The 21,030-nt window shown below is 43.3% G+C and overlaps 1 protein-coding gene across 2 annotated transcripts in view; it reads right to left on the bottom strand.

Annotated features, from left to right (window-relative positions):
* Nucleotides 1-21,030, bottom strand: part of LOC106563133 (collagen alpha-1(I) chain) — a 143,542-nt gene that overhangs the window by 26,388 nt on the left and 96,124 nt on the right. For both annotated transcript variants that reach the window (XM_045689931.1, XM_045689932.1), the window contains 7 exons: nucleotides 14,514-15,212; nucleotides 8,385-8,420; nucleotides 7,907-8,026; nucleotides 6,911-6,949; nucleotides 6,605-6,658; nucleotides 6,282-6,335; nucleotides 1,783-1,890 (listed from right to left, as the gene is read on the bottom strand). In XM_045689931.1, the coding sequence (XP_045545887.1) occupies nucleotides 1,783-1,890; nucleotides 6,282-6,335; nucleotides 6,605-6,658; nucleotides 6,911-6,949; nucleotides 7,907-8,026; nucleotides 8,385-8,420; nucleotides 14,514-15,212 (1,110 nt within the window). The remainder of the gene's footprint in view (nucleotides 1-1,782; nucleotides 1,891-6,281; nucleotides 6,336-6,604; nucleotides 6,659-6,910; nucleotides 6,950-7,906; nucleotides 8,027-8,384; nucleotides 8,421-14,513; nucleotides 15,213-21,030) is intronic.

Below are 21,030 nucleotides of genomic sequence, written 5' to 3'. Positions count from 1 at the left end.
TCGAAGCAACTGCTGCGTTGTCTTGGTCGTGTGCTTAGGGTCATTGTCCTGTTGGAAGGTGAACCTTCGCCCCAGTCTCAGGTCCTGAGTGCTCTGGAGCAGGTTTTCATCAAGGATTTCTCTGTACTTAGCTCTGTTCATCTTTCCCTTGATCCTGACTATCCCCACAGCATGATGCTGCCACCACCATGCTTCACCGTAGGGATGGTGCCAGGTTTCCTCCAGACTAAATGCTTGGCATTCAGGCGAAAGAGTTCAATCTTGGTTTCATCAGACCAGAGAATCTTGTTTATCATGGTCTGAGAGTCCTTTAGGTGCCTTTTGGCAAACTCTAAGCAGGCTGTCATGTGCCTTTAACTGAGGAGTGGCTTCGTGCTACCCACTCTACCATAAAGACCTGATTGGCGGAGTGTTGCAGAGATGGTTGTCCTTCTGGAAGGTTCTCCCATCTCCACAGAGGAACTCTGGAGCTCTGTCAGAGTGACCATCGGGTTCTTGGTAACCTCCCTGACCAAGCCCCTTCTACCCAAATCGCTCAGTTTGGCCGGGCGGCCAGCTCTAGGAAAAGTATTGGTGGTTCCAAACGTATTCCATTTGAGAATGATGGAGGCCATTGTGTTCTTGGGGACCTTCAATGCTGCAGAATTTTTTTGGTACCCTTCGCCAGATCTATGCCTCGACACAATCCTGTCTCGGAGCTCTACGGACAATTCCTTTGACCTCATGGCTTTGTTTTTGCTCTGACATGCACTGTCAACTGTGGGACCTTATATAGACAGGTGTGTGTTTTTCCAAATCATGTCCAATCAATTGAATTTACCACAGGTGGACTCCAATCAAGTTGTAGAAAATTCTCAAGGAGGATCAATGGAAACAGTATGCACCTGAGCTCAATTTTGAGTCTCATAGCAAAGAGTCTGAATACTTATGTAAATAAGGTATTTCTGTTTTGTTTCTTTTATACATTTGAAAAAAATTCTAAAACCTGTTTTCACTTTGTCATTAAGGGGTACTGTGTGTAGATTGATGAGGAAAAACAATAATTTAATCAATTTTAGAGTAAGGCTGTAACGTTTCAAAAAGTGGAAAAAGTCAAAGGTCTGAATAATTCCGAATGCACTGTATGTGTGAAATTTGTTTTGATTTAGAATGGACCATTAACATGCACCTGTCTCAAAACAGGGGAAAAAATACATGTCATCTACGCACTTAAATAGCGAATGGAGGACACTTGTCCCATGGTTAATTTTCATGCCAGCCAGGTAGGCTTTACTCCTGTTGTAAAGAGAAGCAATGTGCTTAATAGTAGGAAAGTTGAGATACAGTATATAGTAGGCTTAGCCTATAGACAGCTGATGGGATCCTCCTCTTTTTAATATTGGCCATCACTCTGTTTTAGGAATGTTGCGCAACATGAGGTCATGGGTTCTCATGAAGTGTTTAATTAGATTTTCAATTACATTTGCATTGATGTCAGAGTGATTAGAGGGACAATAGAGTGCTGAATACCATGCAGTTAGCAAGTTTGTACAAATGACCATCAGCAGCATCAGAGCTTGGAGAAGCCTAATTACCGTGACTAAACGGTCACATGGAATTTGACTGGCTTCACGACTCGTGACCACCGGTGTGGAGGAAATATGGTCAAATAACAGCCCTAGGCCCTGGTTAAAATTAGTGCACTAAATAGGGAATAGGGTGCTGTTGGAGACTAGAATGGTTGTTTCTCAGAACAGAAGGTTATCGCGTAATAAGTCACTGAGTGGTGCCCTTTGACCTCACCTGTCGCCCGGGATCACCCAGCGTCCCAGGCTGACTGTCCTGCCCATTCGCTCCATCTTTCCCATGGAGCCCTGCTCTGCCCGCCACGCCATTTGGCCCCGGCTCACCCTGCAATACAATAGACACCATCACCCAATCAGAGGCTGTGGACTGTGACAGAAACACCACCACCCAATCAGAGGCTGTGGATCTGTGAAAGAGACAACATCACCCAATCAGAGGCAGTGGATCAGTGACAGAGACACCGCCACCCAATCAGTGGCTATGTGGACCTGTGGCAGTGAGGAAGCATCCCAAATGGCACCCTATTCCTATAGGGTACTGGTCAAGAGGTGCACTATATATTCTTATTCATTCCTTTACACTTGTGTGTATAAGGTAGTTGTTGTGGCACTGAGAGCTTATCAAGAGGATGAGAAGCTAGACTTCAGACCTCCTTGTCATCAATAACACTGCTCTGCAAAGAGGTGGAGACCATGTACAAATCTGAAAGCTTAAACACCTGTTAGCAGTGTGGAGTCTGAACTGTTATATTTCTGGGCCTGAACAGTGATTGATATTGTACATTTATTTATTGTATTTAACATTTTACATTTACATTTTAGTCATTTAGCAGACGCTCTTATCCAGAGCGACTTACAGTAGTGAATGCATACATTTCATTTCATGCATTTTTTTAAATGTTTATTTTTTGTACTAGCCCCCCGTGAGAATCGAACCCACAACCCTGGCGTTGCACACACCATGCTGGCGTTGCAAACACCATGCTCTACCAACTGAGCCCTTATTCTGCGAGGAAAGTTGACTGAGAACACATTCCAATTTACAGCAACGACCTGGGGAATAGTTACAGGGGAGAGGAAAGAACCAGTTGGTATCTGGGGGGGATTAGGTGACCATGATGGTATGAGGGCCAGATTGGGAATATAGCCAGGACACCGGGGTGAACACCCCTACTGTTACGATAAGTGGTATGGGATCTTTAGTGACCACAGAGAGTCAGGACACCCGTTTAATATCCCATCCGAAAGGCGGCACCCTACACAGGTCAATGTTCCCAATCACAATCCTGAGTTATTGGGATATGTTTTTTAGACCAGAGGAAAGAGTGCGTCCTACCGGCTCACCAACACCACTTCCAGCAGCATCTGGTCTCCCATCCAGGACCAACCCAGTTTAGCATCAGAGGTAAGCCAGCAACGTAATGCATTTTTTACATAAACATTTTACATTCACATTTTACATACATGGTACTTTTATATAAAGCAATTATATAACAATAATACATTACCAAACATAAACTCTTTAATCCCGCCACTCAGCCACTCTCAGCCCATCCCACCTATCACCATAGACCACCCTCGTTTGGTTTCCATGTGCCATATATTTTTCAATTGTGCTGTGATGTTTTACATAAATGTTGAACCTTTCTAATCGTATAGTATCCACAGGTTGTGAGCTAAAGATGAAAACCTTTCCTATGAGTATTATGTTATTTATATAGCGCAGCTATCAACATTTTTGTCCTCAAATGAAACTGGTGTATATTTCTATTTATGCCAATTCCTTTCAGCCAATTTGTATCTTTAATATACGGCAGGCGAACAAGTTCCCTACTTTCTCCCTTTTCCTCTTGCCTCCTCCATTTTTGTGGTAAGGCTGCAATCATTTGGTTATACATTTGGATTGAGCAGATATTGCCATATATTTTCGATAGCTGCATATGTGACATAACATTTATTAACATCATTAATAAATATAATACAATTGTAAAACATTTTTCCATAAATAATGTTTTTTTTATTAATCAGCATATTTGAGTTTTACCATACTATTTGTTCTATCTTTTCAGGAGGATAAAACTGAAATTGTAACCAGCTTTGTATGGCTTGTTTAAGAAAGGGCGATACTTTAAACAATTTCATTTTCAGTTAGTTGGAAATTACAAATTGTAATCTGTATAAAGGCAAAAAGTACATTTTTCAACAAAGGATGAGCCTTTCTTAATAATCTACTAGAGATCCACTTTTAGTGAGAGGTTTAAAGCTTTAATAATTCTAGCCCCCCCAAACTCATATTCATGATATAAATTGGCATGTTTAAATTTGTCTGGCTTAGCATTCCAAATACAATGAAATATTTTTTGCTCAAACGATTTAAAAAAAACGAGTCGTCTGGACTAGGCAGCCCCATTTGTAAGTAAGTCAACTGTGATAGGAACAAAGAGTTAATCAATGTGATTTTTCCATAAATAGACAAGTATTTACCTCTCCATGGTTGCAGAATTGTATCCATTTTTGCAAACTTTCTATCGAAATTGATTGCGGTAAGTTCCTTTATATTTTTTGAGATGTGAATACCAAGAATGTCTACTTCACCATCCGCCCATTTTATTGGTAAACTGCAAGGTAGTGTAAACACTGTCTTTTAACGATCCAATACTTAATATGGCACACTTGTCATAATTAGGTTTCAGTCCACAGAGGCTAGAAAAAGGTGATCAAGATCTTCAATGAGACAGTACAGGGATCTAGATTGCGGACTTAAGAAAAAACTAGAGTCATCAGCATACATTGACACTTTAGTTATTATTCCCTGGATTTCTAACCCCTTGATGCTCTAATTGTAATAGTGAGAAAGACTTGCTACAATGGTCATTCACACATAATACAGCCATTCTCCACGCCACGTGTGTGCCACACAGTCCAGACACCATATTGTCTTGTATTGGGGAGGGAGAGGAAGTGTTTACAGCTGTACCCAAAACCTCAGCAGTCTTTGATGTGGGCCATCTTGTTAGGCCATAGCCATACTTTATTGCTCAGTCAGCTGAGGTCTCTGACAGTCTAAGACGCAACACGGCAAAGCCTCTTCGTTGCCCCCAAAAAGGCACCCTATTCCCTATTTAGTGAACTACTTTTGACCAGGGCCCAAAAGGAATAGGGTAACATTTTACAGTGCCTTCAGAAAGTATTCAGACCCCTTGACTTTTTCCACATTCTGTTACGTTACAGTCTAATTCTAAAATGGATTAAATAAATACAGTCGACACAATACAGTCCACACACAATACCCCATAATGACAAAGCAAAAACAGGTTTTTAGAAATGTTAGCAAATGTATTAAAAATAAAAACAGAAATACCGTATTTTCAAACATTCAACCATTCAGACCCTTTGCTATGAGACTCAAAAATGTAGTTCAGGTGTATCCTGTTTCCACTGATCATCCTTGAGATGTTTCTACAACTTCATTGGAGTCCACCTGTGGTAAATTCAATTGATTGGACATGATTCGGAAAGGCACACACCTGTCTATATAAAGGTCCCACAGTTGAAAGTGCATGTCAGAGCCATGAGGTCAAAGGAATTGTCTGTAGAGACAGGTTTGTTTCAAGGCACAGACCTGTGGAAGAGTACCAAAACATTTCTGCAGCATTGAAGGTCCCCAAGAACACGGTGGCCTCCATCATTCTGAATTGGAAGAAGTTTGGAACCACCAAGACTCTTCCTAAAGCTGGCCGCCCGGCCAAACTGAGCAATCGAGGGAGAAGGGTCTTGATCAGGGACATGACCAAGAACCCGATGGTCACTCTGACAAAGCTCCAGAGTTCCTCTGTGGAGATGGGAGAACCTTCCAGAAGGACAACCATCTCTCCACCAATCAGGCCTTTATGGTAGAGTGGCCAGACAGAAGCCACTCCTCAGTAAAAGGAACATGGCAGCCTGCTTGGAGTTTGCCAAAAGGCCCCTAAAGGACTCTCAGACCATAAGAAACAACATTATCTGGTCTGATGAAACCAAAATTGAACTCTGTGGCCTGAATGCCAAGCGTCACGTCTGGAGGAAACCTGGCACCATCCCTACAGTGAAGCATGGTGGTGGCAGCATCATGCTGTGGGGGTGTTTTTCAGCTGCAGGGACTGGGAGACTAGTTAGCGTCGAGGCAAAGGTGAACGGAGCAAAGCACAGATGAAAAACCCATCCAACCTGACAGAGCTCGAGAGGATCTGCAGAGAATAATGGGAGAAACTCTCCAAATATAGGTGTGCCAAGCTTGTAGCGTCATACCCAAGAAGACTCGAGGCTGTAGTCACTGCCAAAGATGCATCAACAAAGTACTGAGGAAAGGGTCTGAATACTTATATAAATGTGATATTTCAAAATGTCTAAAAACTAGTTTTGTTTTGTCATTATGGGGTATTGTTTGTAGATTGATGAGGAGGGAAAAAAACTATTTAATACATTTTAGAATAAGGCTGTAACGTAAACATTTTTGGAAAAAGTAATGGGGTCTGAATACTTTCTGAATGCACTGTAGGATGCAGCCTTGATTAGATAACAGAATGGCCCGCGTACTCGATATGATCCTAATTACCACTTTTATGACAACGTTTAGATCCAGAAGTTTTTTGTCAGGTCACCTTCGTTCCAAATACAGTGTGCAGACTTTTCTGTATTTTTCATGTATTCTTTATGTTTCCTGTCATTACTACTTACCATTTCTCCCATTACTCCTGGAGGCCCACGTTGGCCAGGATCACCTGTTGGCCCCTGGGTGAGATGTGAGAAGAGATGAATAGAGAGAGAGACAGACAGATAGGAACAGATCAGACAAACGTGTAACTCACAACACAGAGGTCAAACAGTATTAATCAACACTTTTGCTGAGTGTGTAGACTAGAGAGAGAGAGAATTATCAGGCGTTCATCTCAACTACATCATGTCATGTAAACCAGTATTCATGGTATACTACCCAGATGATGAGAATCTTCACCACACCTAATGTAGGACCAAATATGCAGGGAAGGGGTCTCACTCACCTGTGGGCCTGGCTTCCCCATCTCCCCAGCTGGTCCTGGGGGTCCCTGCTCCCTCTGCAAGCAAACAGAACAGAACAGTGTCAGGAAGAACCATAACACACCCTGCTGTATTCTATGACCCGTATACTCTATAAGACCCTAATTGTGTTCCAAATGGCACCCTATTCCTGTTATAGTGCAGTATTTTTGGCCAGGACCCATATGGCTCTGGTCGAAAGTAATGCACTATATAGGGAATAGGGGGCCATTTGGGATGCATTCCCAGCCAGTCTAGTCCCAGTCATGGGAGCGATGTCCATTACTTACAGGCCAGCCAGCGCTGAGCAACTGGTAGAAAGAGGTTTGCTGGAAGAAACATGGAGACATGGCAGATTATTTCAAGTCAGAATTAGTATATTTTTTATAAAATAAGGAAATCTATATGGATTTACATAACAATTTTTTTCTTCCATCATTCATATCATTGCCATGTTAAAGGGACATTTCACTCATAAATTAAAGTGCCAATGTTTTCAGATGCTTTCACGACATTGGGTGTGTACTGTAGACTCAGCTATACGCCTCAATCCCAAATGTCCAATTTCTTGGTTTTCCTTCTTTTATTCAGTGCCATATCCTCTCAAAACAAAGCACTGGTGCTAAAATAAAACATATTTTCGTCATCCTCACTCAATAAATACTGCAGCACAGTATCAGTTCAAAGCCCAGTGTAACAAATCGCCCATCACTACTTTATTCTTACACCGCATCTTTATTCAATAATGTCCATGCAGTTTTCCATCACACTGATCATCATGCCGTATTACACAGCCTGGAGCTGTGTTCAGACTCAGGGCAGGCAGGCAGATCAAACTGATGAGGGATGGCTGGAGCACGGGCTCACACGCACCAACAGTGTGGGGTCAAAGACTATACAGCTAATCTGGGAAAATCTCTGGGGGGAAAAAAAAAAAAAATAGGGTTGCAAAATTCAGGTAACGTTCCCCAAATTACCAGGATTTCCAGAAATCAAAAACATTTTCCAGAAATAACTGGGAATTTAGGGAAAGTTACCCGTATTTTGCAACCCTACACAGGCAGATTATAGGTTCATAGCATTAGACTATATGTCACCCTGGAGTTGGGGTAAGGCTAAGGTGGGAGTTGGGGAGAGGTTGTGTTACAGCTGGGGGTTGGGATTTAGGGGTGGAGTTGAGGTGGAACAGATTTCAGTTGGGTTTGGAGTGAGGTTCAGCTTCAGGTTAAGCCAGATAGGGTGACGTTGGGGTAGGATTCGGGGTGAAATGAGGGTTGTCAACTCACCTGAAAAGTAGCCCACTCCTCAACAGTGTTCTTCCACAGGTAGAAAGAGGGCAGGCCAGGTGGGCCAGGGGGGCCTGGCTCCCCCTGTCGCCCTGCACGCCCCTCAGACCCCAGCTGGCCCTGTAAGAAATATAATAGGTATTAGTTACAATATCTACACCTAGAATAAACTGAAATTATACAGTCAGTCCTATTGGACTGTGAGAGAAAACAAATGTACAGGAGGACTTGGAGTCAAAGAGAGGCTGCAGAGGCTAGGGGTTTACGACTGTAAACACATTCATTATCATCTGTACTTCAGTCGTAAAAAAAAGAATCTGTCACGCTCCGATCCTATTGCAATTCCATAACTTAATAGGACACAGTAAAGGTGCATTGAAATGTGAGTAGGTCAAGCAGCCTAACCCAGCATATAATCATAGGCCATTATGTCATTTAAAACCACCTCAAGCCATTCCAAAACCTCAACTCCTCTTACCTTGTCACCTTTGAACCCACGCAAGCCAGCAAAACCCTGGAGAACGTAAACAGAGAGAGCGAGATCACAGAACATGTGAGACATTAATTCAAGTTAATTCAGGGATGCAGTGGGGTGCATAGGGACAGCCCTCTCAACTTCTCATATAGTTCCTGTATCATACAATCAAATGTGATGTAACCGATGTCCTAGTAAGCTCAAGCACAACAACAAACACATTGACTAACAGATTAATCCTAAAATCAAAATGAGTTTCGACAAAGAGCCCCCGAGGTATCATATCCATCTACAGCTTAATAGTACTGTTATAAACATTAACTACCAAATGGGTTACAACATCCGCCCTGCCCACTACTAACAGACTGAGACAGGCTGCCAGTCAGAAGAGAGCAGCTGACCCCAGTAAACCTTCCCTTTACCAGGGTTTCCACTGCAGCCCTCCTCCTATGAAAGCCAAAAGCCATGACCTTTTAGAGGTTTTCCTGGCCACAGTTTAGATACCCATTAAGCCAGCTAAAAAGACAAGCTTTCAGAAGCCTATAGAGCACAGCAATATGGCCATGCATTTAACCTTGGCCCCGTGGAAACTGTGGAAGCTGCAAAGCATACCACCACAACCAACAAAATGGCTTCCTCTTAGTGGGGAGAAATAACAATCCAGCAACATTAACCATCACCAATCAACCACAAGGAATATGGTCCAGTACATTCAACACACAAAAATAAGGAGATGAATGTTTCTGGTATTTTTAGTCAGCTATCATATGCAGTGCCTTCGGAAAGTATTCAGACCCCTTGACTTTCTACCCATTTTTTTCTAAAAGGGATTAAATAAATAAAAAATTCTCAGCAATCTACACACAATACCCCATAATGACAAAGTGAAAAAAGGGTTTGAGATTTTTGCTAATTTATTACAAATAAAATACAGAAATACCTTATTTACATAAGCATTCAGACCCTTTGCTATGACACTTGAAAATTAATCTGAGGTGCATCCTGTTTCCAATGATCATCCTTGAGATGTTTCTACAACTTCATTGGAGTCCACCTGTGGTAAATTCAATTGATTGGAGATGATTTGGAAAGGCACACACCTGTCTATATAAGGTTCCACAGTTGAATGTACATGTCAGTGCAAAAACCAAACCATGAGGTTGAAGGAATTGTCCGTAGAGATCCGAGACAGGATTGTATTGAGGCACAGATCTGGGGAAGGGCACCAAATCATTTCTTCAGCAATGAAGGTCCCCAAGAACACAGTGGCTTTCATCATTCTTAAATGGAAGAAGTTTGGAACCACCAAGACTCTTCCTAGAGCTGGCTGCCCGGCCAAACTGAGCAATCGGGGGTGGTGACCAAGAACCCGATGGAGAACCCGAAGCTCTAGAGTTCCTCTGTGGAGATGGGAGAACCTTCTAGAAGGACACCCATCTCTGCAGCACTCCACCAATCAGACCTTTATGGTAGAGTGGCCAGACGGAAGCCACTCCTCAGTAAAAGGCACATGACAACCCACATAGAATTTTTCCAAAAGGCACCTAAAGACTGTTAGACCATGAAAAACAAGATTCTCTGGTCTGATGAAACCAAGATTCAACCCTGTGGCCTGAATGTCAAACGTCACGTCTGGAGGAAACCTGGCACCATCCCTACGGTGAAGCATGGTGGTGGCAGCATCATGCTGTGGGGGTGTTTTTCAGTGGCAGGGACTGGGAGACTAGTCAGGATTGAGGCAAACATGAATGGAGATCATTGATGAAAACCTGCTCCAGAGTGCTCAGGACCTCCGACTGAAAATAGCTGTGCTGCAATGCTCCCCATCCAACCTGACAGAGCTTGAGAGGATCTGCAGAGAAGATTGGGAGAAACTCCCCAAATACAGGTGTGCTAAGTTGGTAGTGTCATACCTAAGAAGACTCAAGGCTGTAATTGCTGCCAAAGGTGCTTCAACAAAGTACTGAGTAAAGGGTCTGAATAATTATGTTTTTTATATATATATATATAAATTAGCTAAACTTTCTAAAAACCTGTTTTAGCTTCGTCATTATGGTGTATTGTGCTCAGATTGATGAGAATTTTTTTTTTTTAAAATTCATTTTAGAATAAGGCTGTAACCTAACAAAATGTGGAAAAGTCAAGGGGTCTGAATACTTTCCCAAGGCACTGTATGTCACGTCATGTCAGCACGAGTCCGTAAAGCTTAGATAACACAGAAGATTTACATGCAACAAGGACATAAAAATTCCATGGAATGCCATCTACGTCAGGGGCTATAGCCAGACCAGCTTCACCTATCATTGTCACACACACACACACACACACACACACACACACACACACACACACACACACACACACACACACACACACACATACACACAGTACAAGTATCTGGGGTTGATTATTCATGTTTTTTTTATTACAATGTGTCTGTTAAGTAAATAGCTAACCATATGAATCGTGCCCTTGGCCCCATCATTGCAAAGTCTAAAGCCATGGGTGGCCTACCATTTAAATGTTTCATTAAACTGTTTCATTCATTGGTGCTACCTATAATTACGGTACTTGTGCTGCAGCAATATGGGGGCACTGAAATTATACTTGTGTTAACGCCTATTTTTAACCATGCCTGCAGATTTGAACTTGGTGTAGGTAAATACATGACAAATGCTGCTATTCAAGGCGATATGGGCTGGGAAACTATATGGCATCACCAGTCGCTATATATATACTGCTCAAAAAAATAAAGGGAACATTTAAACAACACATCCTAGATCTGAATGAAAGAAATAATCTTATTAAATACTTTTTTCTTTACATAGTTGAATGTGCTGACAACAAAATCACACAAAAATAATCAATGGAAATCCAATTTATCAACCCATGGAGGTCTGGATTTGGAGTCACACTCAAAATTAAAGTGGAAAACCACACTACAGGCTGATCCAACTTTAATGTAATGTCCTTAAAACAAGTCAAAATGAGGCTCAGTAGTGTGTGTGGCCTCTACGTGTCTGTATGACCTCCCTACAATGCCTGGGCATGCTCCTGATGAGGATGGTCTCCTGAGGGATCTCCTCCCAGACCTGGACTAAAGCATCCGCCAACTCCTGGACAGTCTGTAGTGTAACGTGGCGTTGGTGGATGGAGCGAGACATGATGTCCCAGATGTGCTCAATTGGATTCAGGTCTGGGGAACGGGCGGGCCAGTCCATAGCATCAATGCCTTCCTCTTGCAGGAACTGCTGACACACTCCAGCCACATGAGGTCTAGCATTGTCTTGCATTAGGAGGAACCCAGGGCCAACCGCACCAGCATATGGTCTCACAAGGGGTCTGAGGATCTCATCTCGGTACCTAATGGCAGTCAGGCTACCTCTGGCGAGCACATGGAGGGCTGTGCGGCCCCCCAAAGAAATGCCACCCCACACCATGACTGACCCACCGCCAAACCGGTCATGCTGGAGGATGTTGCAGGCAGCAGAACGTTCTCCACGGCGTCTCCAGACTCTGTCACGTCTGTCACATGTGCTTAGTGTGAACCTGCTTTCATCTGTGAAGAGCACAGGGCACCAGTGGCGAATTTGCCAATCTTGGTGTTCTCTGGCAAATGCCAAACGTCCTGCATGGTGTTGGGCTGTAAGCACAACCCCCACCTGTGGATGTCGGGCCCTCATACCACCCTCATGGAGTCTGTTTCTGTCCATTTGAGCAGACACATGCAAATATGTGTCCTGCTGGAGGTCATTTTGCAGGGCTCTTGCAGTGCTTCTCCTGCTCCTCCTTGCACAAAGGCGGAGGTAGCGGTCCTGCTGCTGGGTTGTTGCCCTCCTACGGCCTCCTCCACGTCTCCTGATGTACTGGCCTGTCTCCCGGTAGCGCCTCCATGCTCTGGACACTACGCTGACAGACACAGCAAACCTTCTTGCCACAGCTCGCATTGATGTGCCATCCTGGATGAGCTGCACTACCTGAGCCACTTGTGTGGGTTTTAGACTCCGTCTCATGCTACCACTAGAGTGAAAGCACCGCCAGCATTCAAAAGTGACCAAAACATGAACTGAGAAGTGGTCTGTGGTCCCCACCTGCAGAACCACTCCTTTATTGGGGGTGTCTTGCTAATTGCCTATAATTTCCACCTGTTGTCTATTCCATTTGCACAACAGCATGTGAAATGTATTGTCAATCAGTGTTGCTTCCTAAGTGGACAGTTTGATTTCACAGAAGTGTGATTGACTTGGAGTTACATTGTGTTGTTTAAGTGTTCCCTTTATTTTTTTGAGCAGTGTATATATTTTTTTTTAATTGGCAGATGAACGTCAAATGAACATCTATGTAAAAGTGTATTTTTACGGCTTGCGATGCTGCAAAGATTTTTTTGTTCATATACCATGTCAAAGCCTTTTATAACTCCATCCATATGACTCGACACCGATACGGACAAAGTGTACTCTAGAAGTAAACATAGTGCTTTTGAATCAGCACTTTTAGAGAGCAATGAACTAAAATGTTACTAGCGGATAAACACACCTGAAAGTAACAAAGTGTGCAACTACTGCCTTTTTAAAAAGCACTTTTGGGATATAACCTTATGTACGTACTGTTAAATCCAAGCAATATAGAAGCTCGTTTGCTAAATTTAGATGTCAAATGGTCCCTCTCGCTATCGAGACTGGGCGATACATAAACACTCTCATAGATAAATGTGTATGTACTTTTTGTAACTCTGGTTCCATTCATACTTAAGCTCATGCCTTACTGTGGGTTAAACAATGAAATTAGGGATGATCTTTTTTTGTCAGTTGTCCAGCCAAAATGAACATTCTAACGGTCTTGATGAGAATAATGAACTGTGTGAAATGTTATCAGGTAACTATAATGTAAATGCCTGTGCCAAAGCCTGCCATCTTATCCTCCAACGGAAACATTTTTAGTGCCTAATTATTAGTGCTATTGTCCTTTAATCCACCGTATTTTTCAGGGTTTATGCATACATGTGTATAGATTACAGTACCAGTCAAAAGTTTGAACACACCTACTCATTCAAGGGTTTTTCTTAATTTTTTACTATTTTCTACATTGTAGAATAATAGCGAAGACATCAAAACTATGAAATAACACATATGGAACCATGTAGTAACCAATTTTTTTTAAACAAATCAAATTATATTTTAGCTGTCATCAAGGCAGAATGTGCAAAGCTGTCAACAAGGCAAAGGGTGGATACTTTGAAAAATCTCAAATATGTTTTGATTTGTTTAACACTTTTTTGGTTACTTCATGATTCCATATGTGTTATTTCATAGTTTAGAAAATAGTACAAATAAAGAAAAATCCTGGAATGAGTAGGTGTTTCCAAACTTTTGGCTGGTACTGTATGTCTGTACTATTATAGATGACACTTGTACCATGTTTCACCATGATTGTTTTGAGCGTCTCAAAACTCAATTTGAGAAAATATTATCGAATCATTGTTGAAACTCTAAATCATTTTACATTTACATTTTAGTCATTTAGCAGACGCTCTTATCCAGAGCGACTTACAGTAGTGAATGCATACATTTCATACATTTCTTTTTCTGTGCTGGCCCCCCGTGGGAATCGAACCCACAACCCTGGCGTTGCAAACACCATGCTCTACCAACTGAGCTACAGGGAAGGCTGACCATGGCCAGGAGCCCATGAGACCATAATGTATTCTTGCTTTACAGGAGAGGGTGCTTCATTACTGCAGTCTTCCCCACTGCAGAGCCTTTTACTCTTCCTTCATGTTCTCTACAGCCGGGATTAATCACAGTAATGGTGTCGAGTGATCACTGGCCTTCATAACAGACAGATAGCCAGGCTGAAGCTCCAGAACTAAGCCAGACTGGGCCAGATGTTGCTCCATCTGGGTCTGGTTCTGAAGGATCTAAGTGGCCCGGCCCGGTGTGGCCTCGTAAACCGGGCAAACCTCTGATTGGACCGGATAGCAGAGCTTCATGCCCCCTCCACCAATTAAAGAGGCTTGTTGATATGATTGCTGTGACTAATGCGGTAATGAAGGCATTGACACTTGGTGCCATTTGGAGCTATGGAGTTGCTAATGTAAAGAGAGGAATATGAAAGATATCAGAAGACATTTACCTCCTTTCCTGGGGGCCCCATTCTGCCTGGGGGCCCTCTCTGGACCCTATACATCTGGCCATCAGAGCCCAGAACCAGGTCCCCTTCTCTGGATACGATGGTCACAGTGCCTAGGCGTTCTGGTCCTCGTTCCACAGTGATAGCACAGTCAGGGTTTGGGTCAGGCTGGGTGGGGTAGTGTGTAGTGGGTCTCCTCTCCTCAGTCACAGCTTCTATAGGGGGGGCAGGAGGCACTGAGGTGGAGGCAAGGGCGGTCCGTGAGGGGGTCTGGGGCCCCTCCACCTCCTGCCTCAGCAGGTTAAAGTCTGGGTGTTCCGGGTCCAGGGGGGTCTTTATCGGAGTCTTAACAATGGAAGGCTTCTTCGAGGAAGACCCAGGGTCCAAATCAATAATGATGTCATCCGAGGGTTTCCCGGGAAACGGGCCGATACCCCTCCCTCCAGAGTCTGCCGTCTTCTTGTCCGTGGTGATGTTCTCCTCCAGGAGTTTGGAGGAGGGCTCAGGCTTGCCCTCATGGCTGCCCTTAGGGCCCTGCCTGCTGGGTTTCCACTGAGGATTAAGGTGCCCCCTCTGGAAATTTGGATCAGCCAGGTCTGTGTCTTCATCCACCACAAAGACGTCCCCTCGTCCCACCATGCCTTTCTGGTGGGGACCCCATGTCCCGTCCCCACGCTGACTCCCAGTCCGCCCAAACACATCCTATGGAGACACAACACAAACACAATTTATGTATTGTGGTGCTGAATAGGAATATACACTGAGTGTACAAAACAGTAGGTACACCTTCGTAATATTGAGTTGCACCCACTTTTGCCCTTGGTGTCCTTTAGCTGGTGGACCATTCTTGATACACATGGGAAACTGTTGACCGTGAAAAGCCCACCAGCATTGCAGATCTTGACATACTCAAACCGGTGTAACTGGCACCTACTACCATACCCCGTTCAAAGGCACTTAAATATTTTGTCTTGTCCATTCACCCTCTGAATGACACACATACACAATCCATGCCTCAATTGTCTCAAGGTTAAAAAAATAAATGTTTTATCTGTCTCCTCCCCTTCATCTACACTGATTGGAGTGGATTTAGCAGGTGACATCAATAAGGGCTCATAGCTTTCACCTGGACAATCTATGTTTTGTACACTCAGTGTATGAGATCATAGGTTGTGTTAGCAATTGATGTTTTTCTTCAAAAACACAAACTCCAAAGCAAATCAGGGAGAGAAAAATAGGTTTATTTGAGAAGGACAAATCATAGATTGTTACGTACCCCAGTTTCTGTGTTGTTGTGGGTTTGTATGTGTTTGTATTTCAGGATGGCTTCCTGGATTCCAAAGCAGCTGATTGGTCGGCCCATCACTAGTTGGAGCTCTGACCCCGCCCTCTCGTCAGGAGATACAGCTATCTGCAATTACTGACTCCTTCTGCAGCTTGAAAAGCCAGTGTTCCTTTGTTAGCAGAGCGAGCTTCTTTGTATGTCCTGTGTTGGTTTGGTAAATTTGTTGAAAGTGTTTTTGTAGTTGCTCCTGAAGAGGTAAGTGTATACCATAGTACGTAGTGTTTTTGGTTTATTTAAATTGTTCCCTAAGTTTGAATAATTCTTATTTCATTTGTTCCCGGGGGAAAGACACATTGGGAGTGTTTAGGCAAGTGGCCTGCAGGCATACATATACCCATAGTATTTACTCTATGCACACTAGGTAAGACCTGGGCGGACCACCCTGTGTATTTTGGTTAGTGTGCCAGGTGGTGCTAAGAATAGGGAACCAGTGGGTAGGCAGGTAAGGTAGGAGAGGGGAACTTTAACTTTCTTTGTTTTGGTTCCGTCCAGACCATTTCCCCCACCTTACCGTGTGAAGGAAGAATAAATTCCCTGTAAACGGTAATATTCTCTGCCTCTGTCATCCTTACCTGCACCTACAATCACATACCTTTCTTCACTCCACGGGGAGTTGCGTTGTAGCAGGGTGTTGCGTTCCCTCCAAGAAGTGTACGTAACAGATGTTATGCTGGGAGGTAGATGTTCTGTCTCCCCTGTCCTCAGCTTTTCTCCACCGAACAAAGGAACAAGATGCCATTTATAATCCCCCACCCTAGCCTGGGGTTGACCTATCAGAAGTCCTTGCAGTACAACTAGGCCAATGGCCAAATAACAAGCATCCTGCTCCTGACTCAATGTCCAGAACGTAGGACACATAGCTCTGAGTTCAGGACTTGACAATCCATAGATTCTAAACGGCTGTTGAACTGAAACCCAACTCCTATTTATAATTCCCTATTGACCATTAGTTAGGGTTGCAAAGGGTCGGAAACTTTCTGGTAAATTTCCGTCGTTTTTCCGGAAACTTTCCATGGAAAGTTAAGCCTGGGTATTTTGCTTAAATTCATTTTAAAAAAGTTAGCTTATAACAGTGAACCTTTTTTGTGCGATACACAAAGTAATTCTAGGTATTGTGGCATATTTTGGTTAAACTATCCCCAATTCAATGGAATCGCAACCCTCTGCATGCACAGTGCATTCTTCCATCACATGTACAGCTGATTCTCAAGATCTTGCACATTAATGAGATGCTACTGAGCCTACACTGTCTGAGCCAAGGACTACATGCTTTCTGGTAAGTTTTGATTACAATACTGGGTGGGGTGAATATATTTTATGACATGATTTTTTTGTTAACTAGTAAATAGTAGCCTACAGCAAAGTGTTTAAATAATTTCTAACTTGTTAACATTGTGTTAGTTTTTGCTACCATGTGGGTTTTAGCTTGCTTGAGCCTGCTAAATGAGGAGTGTTAATTCACCTGATTCCATACATGTTTCATTTTAAAACATTTATCTTACAAAGGAGTTGTTTTAATCTAACTATTTATCTGTACATGGAATTGTATTTGTTTACTCATTTTTTTCCTAATCTTTACAGGAAAATGCCACAGGCACTATCGGTGTGGAGACATTTCACTGCAGCTAATGTAGAAGCAAAAGCTGTGCACGTTTGCAAATACTGTACCAAATCATATGTGAAGAATGCAACAAAGATGTAGAATCATCTGGCCAAGTGCATAAAGTTCCCTCAGCGCTCACAACAAGCAACCTCTGACAAAAGTAGCTCTACTTCTATTCGAGGTGAAAATGATGAATCAGACACCTTATCGATAGCAACAGCTCATGGTCCTCCTGGAATCCAAAGTTTCTTTGACTCAATGGAGGAATGTAGTCAGAGAAATGCTGATGCAAATCTTGCTTGAGCTGTGTATGCAACCCAGCATACACCCCTCCAACCAGACATGCATTATCTACTCACTCACAAGGCCACAAGTGTAGGTCAAGCAAATCATAGAAAAAGCAGACTGCATTGCAATCATCTCTGATGGGTGGTCGAATGTTCGTGGGAAAGGAATAGTTAGCTACATCTCCACCCCTCAACCAGTATTCTACAGGAGCACAGACACAAGGGACAACACACACCGGTCTCTACATTGCAGATCAGCTGAAGGCAGTCATCAATGACCTTGGACCACCGAAGGCATTTGCACTGGTGACAGACAATGCTGTGAACATGAAGGCTGCTTGGTCTAAAGTGGAGGACTCCTACCCTCACAACACACCCATTGGCTGTGCTGCTCATGCATTGAATCTGCTCCTCAAGGACATCATGGCACTGAAAACAATGGATACACTACAAGAGAGCCAAGGAAATGGCTACGTATGTGAAGCGTCATCAAGTTATAACAGCAATTTACCTCACCAAGCAAACTGAGAAGAATAAGAGCACCACATTGAAGCTACCCAGCAACACCCGTTGGGGTGGTGTTGTCATTATGTTTGACAGTCTCCCGGAGGGGAAGGAGTCTCTCCAAGAAATGGCCATACCACAGTTTGCCGATATGGACAGCCCCATCAAGAGGATCCTCCTGGATGATGTATTTTGGGAGAGAGTGGTAGGCAGCCTGAAACTCCTGAAACCTATAGCAGTAGCCATTGCACGGATTGAGGGAGACAATGCCATCCTGTCTGATGTTCAGACTCTGCTTGCAGATGTAAGAGAAGAAATCTGTACTGTCCTGCCCACTTCAATATTGCTCCAAGCAAAGGAAACTGCAGTTCTGAAATGCATCAAAAAGCGTGAAGACTTCTGCCTGAAGCCCATATACACCGCAGCGTACATGTTGGACCCCAAGTATGCTGGCAAGAGCATCCTGTCTGGTGCAGAGATCAACAAGGCCTATGGTGTCATCACTACCGTGTCTTGCCACCTTGGCCTGGATGAGGGCAAGGTTCTTGGCAGTCTGGCGAAGTACACTTCCAAGCAAGGGCTTTGGGATGGAGATGCAATATGGCAGTCGTGCCAACATATCTAATCAGCCACCAGGTGGAAGGGACTGTGGATCTGAGGCTCTTTCCCCTGTTGCCTCCATCATCCTCCAAATCCCACCAACATCAGTCGCCTCAGTGCGCAACTGGTCCTTGTTTGGGAACACACACCAAAGCACGCAACTGGCTGACCAATACAAAGGTTGAAAAATTGGTGGCCATCCGGACAAATTTGAGGTTTTCTGAGCCTGACAACGAGCCATCCTCAACGATGTTGAAAAGTGACAGTGATGTTCAAGAGGTGGACATGGAAGCCTAAGCAGAAGACAACCAAATCTTTAGTTTCTAGACTATCATTTTATAGATGTATGTTAAATGTTTTTGGGAGATGCAATGGATCATTCAATATTCCCTTTCTTCTGTTCAGTGAAATCATCCCATGTGAAGAGTCAACTCATTTAATTAAAGTTCAATTCATAACTAAAACGTTTTTTTTTTTAAATTGATTGGAAGGATTTAATAATTTGCAATTGTGTCTACTTATGATAAGGTAAAACATTTTGTTTTTGTCTCCATAGGGTAAATATATCCAATGCAAAAAAACATCTACATTTAAATGGTATTAATTTGCATATGTCTGTTAATTCCATTTTTTTTCCCCACGGGAAGTTTCCACCTCTGAATATTCCCCAAAATGTGCAACCCTACCATTAGTACTCTATTTAGTTTAGTACTCTTGTCCTTTCATCCTCTTCTTTGTGTATTTATCTTCAAAATATTCTTATAGTTGGATCACAAACATATTTCTCAGACAAAAGCTGTTTGTCTGTTTATTGTCTTTATGTCTGTGGGGTAAAATCAGTTTTTCTTGTTGTGTATACATAACTTGTGTATACAAAACCCCAAAATATTTCTCACAAGACGATAAACATAATTGACCTATCAATCACGCTGGTTGAATTGGTCTTGTTCCTTATCAACAGGGAACAAAGCAAACTGTAAAACATTCATAAAGTTGACAGCACCCTGAACTGCAGTACTACCTGTAGACTACCATCATGCCCCATTGACGCACCTATCTTTCTACACCTTTCGCATTCAACAACCTCAGTAAAACATCACCTCTTAAGAACTTTGTACTTCCCTTCCCAGTTTAACACATACAATACCATTAGCAACTAACTGCCTTCAGAGGTAAGAGTGAAAACCCCTCCAACAAAACACATCCACAACAACCTGAAGTTACATTCGCTTCCCTCCCTTCCTGTGCACATATCTAGCCCAGGAGAGGTTGTTGGGCCTGGGGGAAACTACAGAAGAGCTGGATGTGTAAATGTGTATTTCAAGTTTCAAAGTTTACTAGCCACGTGCACAGGATACAACAGGTGTAAAAGAGTACAGTGAAATCTTTCTTCAGAGCTTTTTCCCAACAATGCAGTGACGATAATACAGATATTAATATGAAATTGAATTTTTAAAAAACACAAAGTAGAAGAAACACGAGAATGAAAGCATATACAGGTCAGAGCCAGTGTCACACCAGCCTTCGCTTTGGCTCCTCCTGTGCAGCTCAGGCATTCAGCGTCGCCGGACTTCTAGCTGCTGCCGAACCTGCTGCTGGCAAACGCCCTTCACTCATCAACCCTGGACTTGTCTCGTCATCATTACACACACCTGGTTCCAATCCCCACTCTATCACTGTATAAATACTCTGTCATTTGTCTTTGTCGGTCATTATAAATGTTGCTTGTTTTCCTGAGCGGAATTTCTCTTACTGAGTCCTTTTTATTTTGCACTTTGGGTTTCGTCCCGCATTTATATAAATTATATAGTGTTTTAATAAACTCAGATCTAAACCTGTGACTGCCTCCTGCCTACTCCTCTCTACACTTGTGTCAGAATGACCAACCCAAGAGAACAGGAAGCAGCAGGACATTCTGACCTCTCCGCCTGGAGTACCTCGGGACTGCCATGGACGAGGTGCTCCGGACCGTACGCCAGCTGCAGGCTACACCACCACCTTCCCAGCTCCCTGCGGTCATTCCAGCCACCACACCACCATCTACATCCCCCGGTCTGATCAGCAACGTCCACCTGCCCCTCCCGGAGCGGTTTGATGGCACCCCAGCTCACTGTAGGGGGTTTCTGCTGCAGTGTGACCTCACCTTGCCCGTCATGCCGGCACGGCCTCCGATAGGGACAA

The sequence above is a fragment of the Salmo salar genome, chromosome ssa11, assembly GCF_905237065.1.
Source record: "Salmo salar chromosome ssa11, Ssal_v3.1, whole genome shotgun sequence".
NCBI lineage: Eukaryota > Metazoa > Chordata > Actinopteri > Salmoniformes > Salmonidae > Salmo > Salmo salar.
The sequence above is the reverse complement of the archived record's forward strand: the minus strand, read 5'-3'. Positions and strand labels throughout refer to the sequence as shown.